The sequence below is a fragment of the Lipotes vexillifer genome, unplaced genomic scaffold (assembly GCF_000442215.2).
Source record: "Lipotes vexillifer unplaced genomic scaffold, Lipotes_vexillifer_v1.1 scaffold935, whole genome shotgun sequence".
In the NCBI taxonomy this organism is placed as follows: Eukaryota; Metazoa; Chordata; class Mammalia; order Artiodactyla; family Lipotidae; genus Lipotes; species Lipotes vexillifer.
Window position 1 is genome coordinate 3,113,276 of NW_006777895.1, and position 19,121 is coordinate 3,132,396.

The following is a 19,121-nucleotide window of genomic DNA, read 5'->3' on the forward strand; positions in this document are numbered from 1 at the left end:
GTCCAGGAAGATCCCACGTGCCGTGGAGCGGCTGGGCCCGTGAGCCATGGCCGCTGAGCCTGCGCGTCCGGAGCCTGTGCTCCACAACATGAGAGGCCACAACAGTGAGAAGCCCACGTGCAGCAAAAAAAAATAACAACAAAAGCTATTTTAAAACAAAGTCAAGCTCAGGGACTTCCATAGTGGTCCAGTGGTAAAGAATCCGCCTTACAATGCAGGGGACGCGGGTTCAATCCCTGGTCAGGGAACTAAGATCCCACATGCTGTGGGGCAACTAAGCCTGCGCACCACAGCTACTGAGCTCGTGTGCCTCAGCTAGAGCCCACATGCCACAAACTACAGAGCCCATGCACCCTGGAGCCTGCATGCCACAACTAGAGAAGAGAAAACCCGCATGCCACGACTAGAGAAGCCCATGCACCTCAATGCATGCCTCAACGAAGATCCTGCGTGCCGCAACTAAGACCCGATGCAGCCAAAAATAAATAAAATAACCAATAAATCTTTAAAAAAATAAAATAAAACAAAATCAAGCTCTAAAGAAAATAAATAAAGGGAAACCCTTGGGTGCTAGAATTGAAAACAGAACATTCAGCAGAAGCGATAAGCCCATAGCTGATGACGTAAAATTCCTGCAGGCACCTCAGGATGGGCTTTTAACACTTGTTCAGTGCAGAAGGTGTGGTTTTGAGTCTCACATTCTATAGGAGCTAGATTTGAGATCCCTATATAAAGGCAGAACCTTGGAAAGATTGCCTCCTTGTCTTAAGAAAGTCTAGAAAAACTCTGCCCAGCAGCCCATGAAAGCAACAAGAAGCCTGTTTCTGCTTGGGGCTTTGAGTGAGAAATCACAATCCTAAGACTCTGCCATCCATAGATATATCTGAATTTATACTACCTATGTGCTACAGAAATTCCAAACTAAGGAATCAATATAAAAACTAGTCCCTAACAGTGAACTCCTAGGGTATCCAAAAGAAGCAAACACAAAAACTGCTCTGTAGAGATAAATTTAGAATCTGAGGTGCTTGGGACTCCCATAGAAAACAATCAATCTGGCTAAAGATAAGCTCACAGTAAAAATGATTAACACATGTTAATCTACAATGTAACATAAGGGGGAGCCTGTGCCACCACAAACAGGAATTAACCCCCAATAAACTGAAATAATAAAAGACTGTGAAAGAGACTCTAAAATTATTTTTAAATGAAAGGAAGAGAAAGCAAGATGAACAGGACACTACGAAGAAGAGATGACGGTGGCCAGTGGCTACAGTGAAGGTGGTGAGACAAAGGGATTCAAGGTATACTTGAAGGAACAGCTCAGAGTAACTGCTGATTAGGTGAACCTGGAAGAAAGGAATCAAGAATTCCTAGGCTTTAGCTTAAGCAACTAGGTGGCTGCTCTGCCCTCTACCAAAATGAAAAAGACTAGAGGAGGAAGAGCTTTGCAGAGTGTGGGTGGGTTTGGCATGTAAAGTTGGGATGTCTATTACACATCCAAGTAGAGACGTCAAGAAGGAGGTTGAATATTCAAACCTAGAGCTTAGATGAGAACACAGGGCTAGAGATATTGAATTTAGGCATCACCAACATAGAGGTAATATTTTAAAGCCTTGTCAATTACTATTCATTCTTCAAGATGCGACTTCAGAGTACTTCCTATGAAGACTTTTTTTTTTTTTTTTTGCGGTACACGGGCCTCTCACTGTTGTGGCCTCTCCCATTGCGGAGCACAGGCTCCGGACGCGCAGGCTCAGCGGCCAAGGCTCACGGGTGCAGCCGCTCCGCGGCATGTGGGATCTTCCCGTACCGGGGCACAAACCCGTGTCCCCTGCATCGGCAGGCGGACTCTCAACCACTGCGCCACCAGGGAAGCCCCCTATGAAGTCTTTTTAAAATGGTCTTTTTTTTTTTTTACATCTTTATTGGAGTATAATTGCTTTACAATGTTATGTTAGTTTCTGCTGTATAACAAAGTGAATCTGCTGTATGCATACGTATATCCCCATATCCCCTCCCTCTTGCGTCTCCCTCCCACCCTCCCTATCCCACCCCTCTAGGTGGTCACAAAGCACCGAGCTGATCTCCCTGTGCTATGCGGCTGCTTCCCACTAGCTATCTATTTTACATTTGGTAGTGTATATATGTCCATGCCACTCTCTCACTTTGTCCAGCTTACCCTTCCCCCTCCCCATATCCTCAAGTCCATTCTCTAGTAGGTCTGTGTCTTTATTCCTGTCTTGCCCCTAGGTTCTGCATGACATTTTTTTTTCTTAGATTCCATATACATGTGTTAGCATATGGTATTTGTCTTTCTCTTTCTGACTTACTTCACTCTGTATGACAGACTCTAGGTCCACCCACCTCATTACAAATAACTCAGTTTCGTTTCTTTTTATGGCTGAGTGATATTCCATTGTATAAATGTGCCACATCTTCTTTATCCATTCATCCGATGATGGACACTTAGGTTATTTCCATCTCCTGGCTCTTGTAAATAGAGCTGCAATGAACATTTTGGTACATGACTCTTTTTGAAATATGGTTTAAACAGAGTGATGGGCTCTTAGAGTAACCTGTATCTCTCTTACACACTCTGTGACTTTGTTTATTTACCTGTCTCCCCATTATCCCGAACACCTAGCCCATTGTGTGGCACACAACCAGGAATCAGTATGTTTATTCAGTTCATGGATGAATGACTATTCTGAAGTTCTAAGTGCGAGTCCGTGGCACAATATCTTGGAAAAGTGGGCACTCAAAAATATTTACTGAATGAATAAATGAACTAACCTTCTGAGCAGCTAGACTTTGACTGCTTTCACTCAGAGCCAAAGATGTAAAATACTGGATACACTCATCTAGGTCTGTTTGAGGTAAAGAAGCCAGCAACTGTCTGAGCTCTTCTTCAATGGAAGAATCCTGAAATAAAGGAAAAGAAATTCTTCATAATTAAACTCAACAATTGAGTATAACAAAAAGTACCCAAAGAATAAAGCCAAAACAAAACAGGAGAGGTAAATCAGTGCTTTTAGTCTTGAAAACAGTCACCACCCTGGTAAGTAGAGAATCATTTCATTTTGAATTCTGTAATTTCATGTCTGCTAACTCAATCTGAAAGACCTATTGCAAAGCACAGCTCAAGAGTTTCACCCATAGGCTACTTCACATCTTGACTCACAATGAATTATTCCATTCTTTCTAACTAAAGCTGGCTTTTTAATATGCAGAACTCGTTCCTATCTGATTTTTTCTAATAACTAATATCTAGAATAATTTGTTTTTCTGTTTTTCAAAAACGCATTGCAAGTTTTCAGATTTTCATTTTCTAGAGAAGTCTGAGAAAAGCGCTCAAGGAACATGCTCTAATATCTATATTAGTAGTTAACAATTAATATCCGTGTATATTAGTACATTAATATCTATATGTAGTAGTTCTCCAGAGACTGTTTTGCACCCCAGGAAATATTCAGCAATATCTGAGACATTTTTGGTTGTTACAACTCAGGGGTGCTACTGTCATCCAATGAGGAGATGCCAGGGATGCTGCTACAGTGTACAGAACATCTTCCAACAACAAAGAATTATTTGGCCCAAAATGTCAGTAGTGTTGAGGTTGAGAAAAACTGTTCTATAGCAACCTTAGAACAAAGGACCAATTTATGGATGCTGATATGCTAAGAAGCCACCCTCCGGTGTATAGAGACTCCCAACTCCACATAGGGGAAAATAATTTAGGAGAAATAGCACCTCCTGTGGAATCAAGAAATCTTGGAATGGAAACTACAATTGCAGGTTTAAACCCTAGTTTACCTGCTTGTGACAAGTAGCCAACAAACCGCTTTTTGAATGGTTATTTTGCACCCAAAATGAAGATGATATATTAAACATTTTTTACTCACTGGATTATTTTATTTACTTACTTCTTTTAAAGATGGCAAAGGAGGTGGGCAGAGAAAAAAACGAAGATCACTATCTTTGCTTCGTGCCAGACCAATAAGAGTTCTCAGATCACAGGCTTGAGCAATTATCCTATATTGGTAATCTATTGTAAAAGTATATTGCGAGTACCCAAATTAGCTTATGTTTGTTTCAAAGGTTAAATGAACAACTTAACTTTTAAACTACAAGTTTGTAATTCAAACTTTCCCAAGTTTTTTTTTTTAACTGCAACTGCATTTACAATACCGTAAGCTAAATATCCAACATTTCCATGACTGATCTCATAATTCTCAACATATATCTAGATATATCACAAACTAACCTTTTTGAAAAAAATAAACCTCAAATGTGAAAACTGATAGGTCAGAACCAATTTAACTTCTCCTTAAAAAAAAAAAAATCCATCATCCAAAAGCTATTTTGATCACTACTCAAAAACCCTGAGTTCTGTTTAAATCTGTCGTCCCCTGGTACCTACATGGTGCTTTGACATTCCATGAAGCCCATGAATAATCTGAGGTTCCAGACAGTAGTACTTTGTTTTAGCCTTCATGATTTCACCATTCCATTCTTTATGTATTGCTATAGACTGAATGTTTGTGTCCCTCCCAAATTCATGTGTTGAAACCTAATCCCCAATGTATTTGGAGGTAGCACCTTTGTGAGGTGATTAGGTCAAGATGGTGGAGCCCTCATGACTGGGATTAGTGCTCTTATAAAAGAGACCCCAGAGAGCTCCCTCAATCCTCACCAGACACAGAATCTGCTGGCACCCAGATCTTATATTTCCCAGCTTCCAGAAAACTGTGAGAAATAGATTTCTGTTGTTTATAAGCTACCCGGTCTAAGGTATTTTGTTATAGCATCCCAAATGGACTAAGGACATGTATCAAAAAAAAACTGCAGCCACTGAAGGAGACATTTTTTAATAATAGCACTATATAACTTGGGTGAGTTCTTCAGAATCAAGTGGGGAACTTTTAAAAAATCTACATGCCAGGGCTCCAACTTTGATTTTTCTGATACAGTAGAAGTCTGAAATGGAGTCCTGGAAGGCAGATTTTGAAACAGATCAGATTTTTATTCTAAGTCTCCACTTGCATTAAATAAGCTTATTTTTACATTACAAATTATTATAAATTATTATAGCCACCACTCAATCAAACTAATTAACTTGTATGAAGACAGAGATCTTATTCTGAGACTAAATTTTTCTTTGAAAATATTCTTTTTTGTTTACGCATTTTTTACAAGACGACTCTACTAACAAAGTGTACTTTAGCCCCTGTACTCAGAGCAGATCTGATCTCTTGCTCATGTACTTTTACTGAAGAACTTGCGATTTTAAATACAACTAAATATTTAAAATCTTCCTTAAAAAACAAATATACACACGCAAATTAGGCACATTTGACCAAGTATTAGTATTAAAGCCAAATAGACTGTCAAAGTGAATGCAAATATAACTTTGATGCAGCCAGCAATTAAAATATATTTTATTAAATAGGAACCAAAAAAAACACAGACACATTAGGCCATAACTATCAGAATCAAGAGTTTCTCCAATCAAGTAAAAGTTCATTCTGGTAGAAAGTTATACAAATATATCTACCTCAGTTTTGAGGGTGTTCTTACCAAACACAATATGACTACCAGGCCAGCAGGTTTTACACTTTCTCTCAGGTTTTACACTTTCTCTATCACTAGAGTTTCTTTTAAATTTTTTTGAAAATATTTTTTACATATATTAATATTTCCTGAATTATTTTCCTTCCTTAGTATCTCCTTTACTTCTCTTTTACATCAGAAATCAAGAGCTAGCTGATGGTGTGCCATGTGTTCAGATGGTTTCATTACCATGCCAGTGATGGGTCTCTGACATTTCCTGCACAGCCTGCAGTCGTGCTGCTCTGTCATCGGACTTACTTTTCCTCAGGAGCAGCCACACAGCACATTCGTGATCTTCTATGTCAATTGTACTAAAGGTGTCTTTGTTAAAAAAAAAAAAAAAAAAAAAAAAAAAAAAGACAATGTGAACAGTTAAAACAACATTTTCATCCTCACATTTAAGACAGTAATTTATAAATATTTTAAATCTACAATAGGAAAGTTATATCCATCTCCAGGTGTTGATAATGACTGATAGGCTTGTTCTCAGTTCTGTCATATTATTTTGTTTTATTTGTTACATATATTTTGTATGTGCTTTTGTTTTATATATTATGTTGCTTTCACAATGAGATCTTTTTTTGGCTCCTTTTCCCTAAAAAACTTTTTATTATGAGAAATATCAAGCATATGGGATAAATTAAAAGAATAATTGACATCCAATTGACATTGACATCCACATGCTTACCACAACTAGATTTAATAAATGTTATTATTTTGCCATATTTGCTTAATCTACATGGAAGTGTGTGTGTTTTTTTTGTGTGTTTTTTTTTGTTTTTTTTGCCATGCTGCATGGCTTGCGGGATCTTAGTTCCCCAACCAGAGATCGAACCTGGGCCCTCAGCAGTGAAAGCGTGAAGTCCTAACCACTGGACTACCAGGGAATTCCCCAGGATATGTGTGTATTTTTTTCTGAACTATGTGAAAGGCGCAGAAATAATGACATTCTACCCTTTCATAGTTCAACATGCATCTCCTAAGAATAAGCCTGCATTCTCCTATATAATCACAATGCCATTTTAACACACAAAAATACTAACAAAAATCTTCCAAATCATCTAAAATTCAGTCCAACTCCATATTCAAATTTTTCCAATTGTCCTCAAAATATCTTTAGAGCTGGTTTTTTATAAAGCAGGATTTGATTAAGTCTCTTTAGTATCTTAATTCTAGAAAGTTTTCCCACCTTTTTTTTTCATGATGCCAACTTTTTTTTTTTTTTTTTTTTTTTTTTTTTTTTCCTTGCGTTATGCGGGCCTCTCACTGTTGTGGCCTCTCCCATTTGCGGAGCACAGGCTCCGGACGCGCAGGCTCAGTGGCCATGGCTCACGGGGCCAGCCGCTCCGCGGCATGTGGGATCTTCCCGAAACGGGGCACGAACCCGCGTCTCCTGCATCGGCAGGCGGACTCTCAAGCACTGCGCCACCAGGGAAGCCCCATGATGCCAACTTTTTAAAGAGATCAGGTCAGCTCTTTTATAGCTAGCTTCACAATGCAGATTTGCCTGATTGTGAAATCTACATTTTTGATGCAATATTCTCAATATGAGAAAGCGTGGGAGTGATTTTCTAACAATTTTTAAATTTTGAAATATTCATCAAGAGTCTCAATATTTATTTACAACTATCTAACAAACAACAATGCATCCATAAAGATAGAAGGAAGAAAACAGTCCAAGGCATCAAGCCCTTGAATATAGCCCAACAGAATAATGTTCCTTAATTTTCCAGAGCTATAATAAATGTTAGTGTAAGAAATGGGAAAAAAATCTCAGGTTGATCATCAAATGACTTTCAGATTACTGATAAGGAGTCTCAGTTAAATATGTGATACTTACCAGCAAATGGACCCCGTAATATCCTGGCTGATGTCGCCAATACTTTTCTTACTGCTTTGTGAAGCTCTTTTCTTGCCTGGTAGGTGATTCCTAAAATGATTACAAATTTAAATAAAACCAAGTAGGTACTCTTAATGCTATGTATGCTCCAATACTTCAAAGAAAAAAATGTATAAACTAAACCCCAATTTTTTCAAAAAGAAAATATAAAACAGCATCTTTCTCTTTTTACTGTCACTACTTAAAGCAACTAAAACCAATATGGGAACACAGAACTCTAGATCCCCCAAAAAACACTGCTTTCCTAGTCAGCGAAAAAGTAAAAACAAATCAAAAGCAAAAACACTAACTAAAACTAACAAAAATCCTCATATACAACATAGGATTAACTACATTCGGCAAAATGTCACTTAAAAATACCACTCTCAAAGTGAAATTTAGAGATGCCTTACTAATGAGATTAAGCTTTACTATATAGGTAAATTATATGCTATAAAAATTATCTGTGTAATTGAAACTGTAACACACCATAAAAGCATGTTGAAATAGGAAGGTGAAATAACAATGAACACAAACAGGAGAGAGTGGTGATACATATAGCTGTAGACAGGGGAGCAGCAGAACCTGCCCACTCAGGGAATGTAAAGTGCTCACAGGCATGGTTATTCTGGCTGACAGTGTAGAACAGGCAGTTGTAAATCTAGTGTGATGTCTCCCCAAGCTACCCATATCCTGATGAAAAGATATTCCTCTGCCCCAAAATCTCATGTTCACCAAGCAATCGTCTGATTACTAATTGGGTTTCCATGTGACCAAAATACAGAGAAGGGGAGTGTTCTGACTAGTAAAGACAGGTTTTCCAGCCTTAACGACAGATTTTTTCCCTCTGTAAATAAGTTGGTATTCATACTTGTGAATTCATCTCATGAGTTTAGTGTGCATGAATAAATGCCTTAGAGCAAATATACCTCTGAGCTAAGTGACAAAATCATGTTTTTATGCTTGCTAAACTGAGGACCAGCCTCCAAACTGACAGTTCTCATGAAGGTGAGGAACTCCAAGTTTGGACTAAAAAAGCTGGCTAGGGCTTCCCTGGTGGCGCAGTGGTTGAGAGCCCACCTGCCGATGCAGGGGACACGAGTTCATGCCCCGGTCCGGGAAGATCCCACATGCTGTGGAGCGGCTAGGCCCGTGAGCCATGGCCGCTGAGCCTGCACATCCGGAGCCTGTGGTCTGCAATGGGAGAGGCCACAACAGTGAGAGGCCCGCGTACCGCAAAAAAAAAAAAAAAAAAAGCTGGCTAGTCTTCACCTGACTTAGTTATAGGAGAGCTGCAAATATGGGTTAAATATGAAAGTCCAAAATTTTATCTTCAATTAATTCTTTAGGAACTTGGTTCTCATAGGGTTTGGTGGTTCATAGAGTTAGCTGAACCTATTTTATTAATATTGTGCTTTAAATACTCATTTTTTAATTTTTTATAGTTTTTTTCTTCCAGTTTTCCTGAAATACAATTGACATACAGCTCTGCATAACTTTAAGGTAAACAGCATAATGATTTGACTTACAAACATCATGAAATGATTACCACAACAAGTTTAGTGAACATCTATCATCTCATATGGATACAAAATCAAAGAAAAAGAAAAAAAATGTTTTCCTTGTAATGAGAACTTCTTAGGATTCACTGTTTTAACAACTTTCATATATAACATACAGCAGTGTTAATTACATTTACATTTATATTTATTAATGTTATACATGACATCCTTAGTACCTATTTACCTTATAACTGCAAGTTTGTACATTTTGACCACCTTCATCCAATTCCCCTTCCCCGACATGCCCCACCTCTGGTAACCACAAACCCGATCCCTGTTTCTATGAGTTTGTTTGTTTTTGAAGTATAATGACCTACAACACTGTTAGTTCCTGGTATACAACACAGTGATTCCATATTTCTATACATTTCAAAATGATCACCATGCTCAGTCCAGTTATTATCTGTTACCATACAAAGGTATTGCATAATTATGGACCACATTCCCCACACTTCATACCCATAATTCATTTATTTTGTAACCAGAAGTCTACCTCTTGATCGCCCTCACCTATTTCTCTCCTCCCCTCACCCCCACCCCTCTGGCAACCACCTGTTCGTTCTCTGTAGAAACGATTCTGTTTCTGTTTTGTTATGTTTATTCATGTTTTATTTTTAGATTCCACATATAAGTGAAATAATACAGCATCTGTCCTTCTCTGACTATTTCACTTAGCATAATATCCTCTGGGTTTATCCATGTTGTTACAAATGGCAAGGTTTCATTCCTTTTTATGGCTGAGTAATATTCCACTGTATATATGTACCACATCCTCTTTATCCATTCATCTACTGATGGGCACTTAGGTTGCTTTCATATCTTGACTATTGTAAATAATGCTGCAGTGAATAGAGGGGTGCATAATCTTTTAGAATTTTCTTTGGATAAATACCCAGGAGTGGCATTGCTGGTTCTATTGTAGTTCTATTTTTAATTTTTTAAGGAATCTCAATACTGTTTTCCATAGTGTTTGTACCAATTTACATTCCTAAATACTCATTTTTAAATTCAATAAGTAGCTTCCATATTTCACGAAGATGGGATTACTTTACCATAAACTTACCGTGATTTTCTCTTTTATCTAAAGAAACTGTGTGCACATATATATATGACTTCATTTTTTCTCTTTCTACCACTTGAGTATCTAATGTCAAAGACTTCTTCAAGGCCAGAACTTCATATGTAATAAATAAAGAACCTCTTAAAAAGAAACAAAAAATTCATCATAAATATATGATCTAAATATAACACAGGAGCCACTCTTTTTTTATTAAGCTTTTTGTAGAACTTTTTCTTTCTTTTTTATTGGGAAACATAACGTATATACAGTAATGTGCATATAACATACATTATACATATATATGTATAAATGTATACACACATTTCAGCTTACAAATAATAATAAATAGCTGCAATACCATACCCAGCAGTACCCAGAAGCCCACAGTGCATCCCTCTCTGATCCTGACCCACTCTCTCATCTCTATAGCTAACTATTATTCTGGGTCTTATTATAGTAATATCCTTGCTATTCTTTATAGTTCACCACCTAAACATGAACCTTTAAACAACGGGGCTTAGTTTTGTCTGTCTGTGAACTTCACAGGAATGAAATCACACTGTATGTATTCTTTAGTTCACCTTCTGTTTGTGAGATTCATCCATGTTGTTACATGTATCTGGAGTTCATGCATTTATATTTTCACACGGTATGTGATTCATCCATTGTATAACTATACTACAACTTATTTATCCATTCTACCACAGACGGGCAATTTAGGGAATTTCTATCGATAGCTTGAGTCTATTACAAATAATACTGGTACACATTGTATAATCTACACTGTATGCATGTGTATATGTTCCTCTAGGATACATATCTAGAAGTAAAATTGCAGACTTTCTGAAAGTATGTATATTGTTCAACTTTACTAGATAGTGCCAAACTGTTTTTCTTCAAAGATTGGTCAATTTGTACTCCTTATCACCAGCATATGAAAATTTCTCCTCTCCTAAGAGTTATACCTAAAATCAAATATTAAAAGTGAAATACAGGGGACGCAGTAGTGTCTCAGTGGTTAAGAATCCACCTGCCAATGCATGGGACACGGGTTTGAACCCTGGTCTGGGAAGATCCCACATACCACGGGACAAGTAAGCCCGTGCGCCACAACTACTGAGCCTGTGCTCTAGAACCCGCGAGCCACAGCTACTGAAGCCCATGTGCCTAAAGCCCATGCTCCACAACAGGAGAAGCCACCACAATAAGAAGCCCCGCGCACCACAAGGAAGAGTAGCCCCCGCTCGCCGCAACTAGAGAAAGCCCACGCGCAGCAAAGAAGACCCAACGCAGCCAAAATAAATAAATAAATAAATATATTTTTTTAAGTGAAATACAGGGAATTCCTGTATTACTGCACTGTAATTCCATGCAGTGGTTAGGACTCTGCACTTTCACTGCCAAGGGCCTGCGTTCAACCCTGTTTGGGGAATTAAAATCCTGTTAGCTGCACGGTGCAGCCAAAAAAAAGAAAACTGGAAAGAAAAAAAAAGTGAAAGACAATGTTGTGTATCCTAAAATGAAGGATTTTCCCCTAATCAGATTGACCTACACTAAATCCAGACACAAAGGCTGCACTCTGTCTGGATTCACAACTTAGAAACACACAGTTTTATGAAGTCTTTTTCTGAGCTTCCCACCCTAAAGCGAAAGCAAGTAAGACAGAAAGGCCAGATACTGGCCAGTACCAGAAGAAGAGAGAGAAAGCTCTCAAGAATCATCACCTCTCCTGGGGAATCTATCTGAGCAGCCAAAAAGAACAAATCTATTCAGTATTTTTATCATGCTTTCCATGAAAGACAAAACTCTTTACCAGAAATTGTGATTAATTTTCACTATATTCCTGAATATAACTGTGATATAAACAAAGAAATTGCATTATAGAAAAGAATATACATTTATCTTTTGCCTGGAATGAGTCAAAAGAAAAAATCATCTAAATATGTTTTGTCTTACCTTACAATGTCATGGAGAAATGTACGTATTTGGATAAAATGCCAAATATATTTCCTTTATCATTTTAGCATCTAAGAGTTGATTTTATATTTATACTAATGAAAAAGAATATTATTAACAAAAACACTAGAACAGTATTAGACATAAACTTAACATATATGTCCTCCGCCCCCCTCAAAAAAAGGAAAGAAAAGAGAATGAAAAATAACGATTTTGGGGAAGATAGTCACTCCAATCATTAAGCATGTGCCTCTGAAACAGCATGAGATGAGAGTGTCAATCTATTGGTTTTCTCAGTCAATCTCAATTTCCTTTCATAAGAGCTTTATGGTGACTTAAAGGATGTTCAAAAGTAATTCTGCCTATAGTTGATTTTTACCTTCTTCACCCTCTTTATAACCTAACACAAGATGTGATTTTAGGTGTGTGAAAGCTAATTAGTGAGTGCCTGCTCTGTACATGCCAAGTGCTTCCCTCAGAGAAACAGTGCCAGATGGGCAGAATCCCCATCGTACACCTCGATCCAAGAGAAAACACTCCTCAGGAGTTAGAGTAACTGGATCAAGACAACACTGAAGTGGTAGAACCAGTGATTAACCAGGGATGAATCCACACGTTTATAGATTCCAAAATCTGTACCCTTTCAGTGCCCCATGCTACCTGTAAATCACTTCCACTGAGATTTCAAACAGTAGTATCATAAAGCCAGTTAATATTTCACAGTTGACACTTACCCTAAAATAAGTGATCCAGTAAACTTTATTATATTTCCTTCAAAAAGAAAGGGGGAAAAAAAGTCAATGTGATTAATATCAATTGGAAAAATTGATATCTTTCCATTAATATAATCATTTACTATCAACACATGGCTTCCTATTCCTAGATACAAAAAATGAACCAGTAAGCTCTGAGTCCAAAATATAATCTATATTTCATACAAATTCTCCCCTTCCTCCACCTCTTCTTATTCTGCCATCCTCCACACTAAATCAGTAAGAAACCCTCGTTTTGCTGCACTACTGATACTGCCAGGCCTGAAGTGCTTTCACCGAATGCAGTGTCCAGGGAGCTAACTGTCCGGACTTTTTTTTAGTTCACAACCAGTTAAATAAAGGAATGGGAAGAATTCTCCATATCACTACCTAAGACTATATTAAGGGATTGTTTGTGAAGTGGGACACAAAATGATTCTTCCCAAAGAAATTATGTTATAATTGGTGGTTAAGTGCCATATATAGGTAGTCCCATTTAAAATATAGGTTAGGGACTTCCCTGGTGGTCCAGTGGTTAAGACTTCTCCTTCCAATGCAGGGAGTGCGGGTTTGATCCCTGTTCAGGGAGCTAAGATCCCACATGCTTCACAGCCAAAAAACCAAAACATAAAACAGAAGCAATATTGTAACATTCAATAAAGACTTTAAAAATGGTCCACATCAAAAAAATCTTTAAAAAATATGTTACTTTCTACAAGTTTATTAATAAATTTTTTGTTTGGAACTTGGAAAACATTTTTTTAATATTAAAAAAAAAGTCCTAGTGGCAGACACAGCTAGCTGCCTATTCAATACACATAAGCCCCTTAATTCTTACTAACAACCTGATTACTACCTAAAGATATTCAAATTTCTTTACTACCTAAAGATATTCGAAGATACCTGATTACTACCTAAAGACTCCTCTGCAGGTAGGGCTGGCTGTGCAACACAGCTGTAGCCAATATATATATATACATATATATATAGAGAGAGAGAGATGTAATACATCTATATAAACATATAGATGGAAGTCTATAGGGAGAGATCCCTCCCCAAATAAAAAGACAAAGCCTCGTAACATGGCTTTTGGTCTTTCTGCCTTCTTGATGTCCTGGGATTCAGCAACAACTTGTGGCCATGAGGACAATAAGATAATAGAGCAGGAAGATGAGAGAATTGCTAAACTGTGATTCCTGCCCTAAATTGTCTCCATTTGACTTCCTGTTATGTAAGAAAACAAAAACCTTACTAATTTAAGCCATTATAGTCTAGTTTCTGTTAGATGTACTGAACACAATGTTAACTAATATTACCCATGATGGTTAGGGACTGCAGGCAGCTCATGAATATCTATGTAACCTATAATTTGTTGGATGTATGGAGGTAGGTAGCCCTTTGTTCAGACCTTCAACTTATGCTGCCAAGAACACACTTCTCCTCCATACTGAGGGATAAGGAACTTTCCTCCATCAACTTCCCTATGCATCAGCCAAGGGAGATGGAAATTCCTCCCAAACTCTAGAACCCAGTGGTTCCAGAACAGGAAAGAGGACAGTTCCAGAAAATCTGCAGGGATGAGATCGAAAGTTGTGACACACAGAGCTTCTTGACTGTGCAACCCCTCTGGGACCTTTTTCATTCCAAGATGGCTTCCTGGACTTCCCAGGGAACAGCCAGTTTATTTCCTCCTACACTGCTGCCATCTGTTTCTTCTTACTAGGATGTTTCCTTTTCACTAAGCCCTGGAAACAGAATACAGACTCACAGCCTTTTCTCCTACCCCAAAGTGTATTTACTACTCTTGAGTGTGTTTTGCTAGAAATGATGAGAGAAGAAAAGCTCCCTTCTCTTTCCCACTCCTCTTTTTATTTTTAAAATACAAAATCACAGAATTTTCTAGATGAAAAAGATCTAGCCTAAAAACTGACCTTTCTTACCGATCAAAAGGAAGCTCCATGAGGACAGAGACTTCATCTTATTCAATACTGTATCCTCTGGGCCTAGTAATAGTACCTGGCACATAGTAGAATGAATGAAAGATGGCCTAGGCCAATATTCTCATTTTACAAATAAAGATTAGTAATAAGTAATGTAAATAAAGATTTACAAATAAAGACAGTAGATTACTGCTAGATCCTAAGTTCCTATAGGGCAAGCAAAACATCTTCCTGGTTCACCACTGAATTCCCAGAACCTAATACATGTGCCTGGCACCATGTTTTACAGAAGCTTAATAAATGGCTGCTGAATAAGAATGCAGTGACACTTGAATTTAAAAGGATGAGTATGAATCTGACAGGAAAGATAGGGGAGGGAAAAGATTCCCAAGAAAAAGGAGTATGCATGGCTCTGGGTGTACAAATTTGGGGTGAACCTTGAGTACAGAAAAGACATAAACAACTTTGAGATTTATCATGGATTAAATAAGTTATTGTGGACAACCCTGGAAAGTTAACCACAATTCTATCACTGTTTCTACAAGAAGATATTGTTGTTTAAACTGTACTCACTGACATCTCTCCAATATGTGTTGCTTTTTGGTGGAGGAGTTGAGGTTCCCATTCTTCTGCAACAGATGACACAATAAGCAGCCAGGGACATTCTGTGTGCTTAGAACAATTATAACACGTTTAATTTAGCATGTAATTAAAAACATTTCTCTTAACTATAAGAACATGTCACAATCACAGTAGACTGCCCACAGAGTTAGATTTTTCAAGACCTGGAAAAAAAGTTTTCAATTAAAGGAAAAAAATTTCTCCCTTAAAAATTTAAAGCAGACTTATTAGAATAGTATTTTGCTAGTACCTCAATGATTATTCTTCAAACTGTGTCCAACTGTGAACAATGATCAGTAGGAAAAAGGAAAAGAGATTATTAATCAGAATATCAATATAGGAATCAAAAAAATGTTAATACCTTCTAAAAATATATATATGCATATAGATAGATATATTTATCTTTAATGACTGAAGTCCCTACAGAAATGAAAAGCAGCTCTGAATGGAAGATATACTTAGGACCCATAGAAGTATTTAGCTTTTCTCCAAGGCCTTCAAGAGGGTACCCAACATTGTTTAAAATCTTTAAAATTTAATCATTACTTGTTGGCATCCTGTCAAAGAAGGAGATGTTGCGCAACTATTTAATCGCTATCCTTTTGCTCAACTATTTCATCAACTGAGTAAAGATGATCTAAATATGATGCAATGGTTTCTAGAACAACTCAGTATTCTAGAATCATAGATTGTCTTTGGATGAGACGTTTCTTTCTTTTTTTTCTTTTGCACTAAGAGAAAAAGAAGATGTCTTGAGGAACTCATGTGAGAAATGGTCTTTGGTTTAATACATTAAAAACTTCTGGCAGCTTTACAGGGAATAAGGGGAAAATTGCTTGGTGTACATGTGTAAGAAAATCTGTTAGCAATAACACAAAATAAAAAGCTTAAACATTTTTTCTTGTAATTCTAGTACCTCAATTGATGACTAAGCAAACTAGTTTAGGCAGCAGATAAACTTGTAAAGGTCACTGTTTTAAAGGTCATTGTATCTTATTTTCTCACTGTTTAAAGGGTTGCTGCTACTTCTCTATGAGACACAGGATAATGGTAAAAATGATACAAAGACAGCAACGAAGTAGGTGCTTATAAAAACCAAGGCAGAATGCAATGTAGACTAAGAGTTTATGTATAGATTTTCATTTTAGTTACCACATGAAAACTTTTGACTAAAACAAAAATGCAGAGCAAAAATATACTGCTTCCTTCAATCCCAACATCTACTATGATAGTGTCAACTACAAAACATTATACGAATATTGTTTACTATTACTTCTCTGGCCTAAAAACCTTCACGGTATTGACTTAAACAAACCACCCACCAGCAGGTTCCCCTCCCACCAAGTCCTGGATATGAATGGGTAGAGTGGAAATATACTTCCTCATCTTATTTCCCTCTAGATTTCCTCAAATGACATCACTAGCTCTTTCAGCTTTTTCCAGAATAAACTAACTCTAACTCTCTTTCAACTCTCTCAGCATCTTGACTATTTCCAGTTCACTGCTCTCCAGCCTCAACAAACCATCCATCCTTGCTTTCCAGGGGTGAGCATCCATACCATGGTTGTACTTCCTTCCCCACCCAGCCTCGACTCCAGAGTGCATCACTGCAACCTCTCTCTCTACCTGCTTCCTCAACATACCAGAGTCCTCCTCTTTCTACTATCCTGCAGCCCCAACCTGAAACGTGTGTTTTCTCTGTTCTTACACTTGGACAGCCAAAACTGGGGGCAGGGGGACAAAAGGCAAACTGGGAGTGTGCTCTCAGAATGACTGGCTGTCCTTAATCAGTTTTCTTCTCATCCCCATGATGATTGCTCTAAATATCCACATACTCTGCCAAGCGTCCTACCCTACCTGCATCCTTTTCAAATGATCTTGTCTCTTATTTCACTCAAAAAATTACGACTCTGAACTCCCTCAACTTCTGCCCCCATACCTACAAGCAGGGATTGATCCAGGTATTGAAGGAATCAACATTTATTCAAATAGTGGGGAGAGGGGAGGTTCCTTTAAAAAAAACACCACAAAACCACAAATATCAAATTAGGTACTAAAATGAAAGTGATTCAGAATGAGAAAAGATATCACAATAAATTACTGGAGTCTTAGAAATTTTGATACCTTTCTTCTGGGATTTCATTAGCTAATTTGTCAGAAATGCTTACATAGAAATACTTCAGGATTACACTTTGGTGTTCCTCCCTCCCTAAGACATTACAACTCCTAGTAACTCCTAGCATTCACAGGGGCCTGTGCAAGTAAGGCAACCTCAAGCCTAAGCTTCCTAATATCACAGGAAATCTATGCTGGCCGACTTTCATATCTTTATCTGCACCGCCTTTTCCAGATTCCAAATGGATTTTTATCTGCACTGTTCTTTCCTGTTTCTGAGGAAAAGGTCTCATCCCTTTTTCAAAGGGAAATGTACCATCTATGTTCTAGATATAATTTTTTCCCTTCCATGTGGACCTTGATTCATTATCTGTCTTTCTCTTCTTAATCTTCACACACTCCCTCTCTATCAACTCTTTCTACTCCTCCCCCCTAAATACTGGATGTCCAATATTCTCCCATCAAAACACAAAAACAAAACAAAAACAAACAATTGGAAAAAAAAAAGTAAAACCTCAGTCTACCCAAGTGCCCTCCAGCTATTGCCACTTCTCTCACCTCACTTTCCTAAGATTCTTTCCCCAGTGTGTCTTCCTCCAGCGCTGCAACAGCCCTCCCCAAGGTCACCAGTCAGTGACATCTTTGCTGCTAAATCCACTTTTCAGTCACCATCTTACTGTCTTTGTCTAAAGCATTTGACTACTCCCTCCTTGTCTCCTCTAGCTACTATGACACCTGGTTTTCTAGTTTGATACCCCTATTACTGGCTGCTCCATCCCATTACTCATTCAACAAAGAGTTATTCAGTTATTGAGCACCTACCACCTGTCAGGGATGGACACCTGAGATGTGAATAAAGCAGCACAACTCCCTGCTCTTACTGAGCTTACAGTTGTCTCTGCTGCCTCTACCCAGCCCTTAAATATTAGTGTTTCAGTGGGTTCCGCCTGTGCTCTTCTTTTTTCCTCATGTTATAGTCTCGTGCTAAGTAATTTCAGTGTTTTCATCACAAAGCTTTACCTGTAAGCTTTTGATTCCCAAGTCTCTATAACTAATTCAAATCTCTCTGCTAAGCACACATATTCAACTGCCTAATGCATATATGCACCTTGAAGCACCACAAACACCTAAAACCCAGGATGTCTAAAGTCAAATCATCATATACTCTAGAAATCAAATATCCCAAGACCATTTATTACTAAACCATAGTTTCCCTATTGATTAGAAATGACTTCTCCCTATACCAAGGTCTAATCTACCTAGGGTCCATTTCTGGAGAATTTGGTTCCACTAACACATTTGTCTAACCCTGCATCAATAATATAACACCTTTCTTAATTATTATACCTTTAAAATAAGCCTTGATAGGTTTTTGAGTGAGTACCCCTGCCCCCATTCTTGGCAGGATTATCTTGGCTATTGGGAATTATTTTTTTTGGCAATCTCCTACATTTTTAATTTTTTTTTAATTTTTAAATTTTATTTTACTTATTTTTTTATACAGCAGGTTCTCATTAGTTATCCATTTTATACATATTAGTGTTTATATGTCAATCCCAATCTCCCAATTCATCACACCAACACCAACACCCCCCCGCCACTTTGCCCCTTGGTGTCCATACG

The 19,121-nt window shown here is 37.8% G+C and overlaps 1 protein-coding gene across 1 annotated transcript in view; it reads right to left on the bottom strand.

Annotated features, from left to right (window-relative positions):
- Positions 1 to 16,022, bottom strand: part of SERAC1 (serine active site containing 1) — a 44,609-nt gene extending 28,587 nt beyond the window's left edge. The window contains 8 exon segments of the mRNA XM_007451353.1: positions 2,797 to 2,925; positions 3,927 to 4,048; positions 5,803 to 5,934; positions 7,454 to 7,543; positions 10,118 to 10,254; positions 12,805 to 12,841; positions 15,336 to 15,434; positions 15,990 to 16,022. Of these exon segments, the coding sequence (XP_007451415.1) occupies positions 2,797 to 2,925; positions 3,927 to 4,048; positions 5,803 to 5,934; positions 7,454 to 7,543; positions 10,118 to 10,254; positions 12,805 to 12,841; positions 15,336 to 15,426 (738 nt within the window). The 5' untranslated portion in view covers positions 15,427 to 15,434; positions 15,990 to 16,022.
- Positions 16,023 to 19,121: the final 3,099 nt, after the last annotated feature.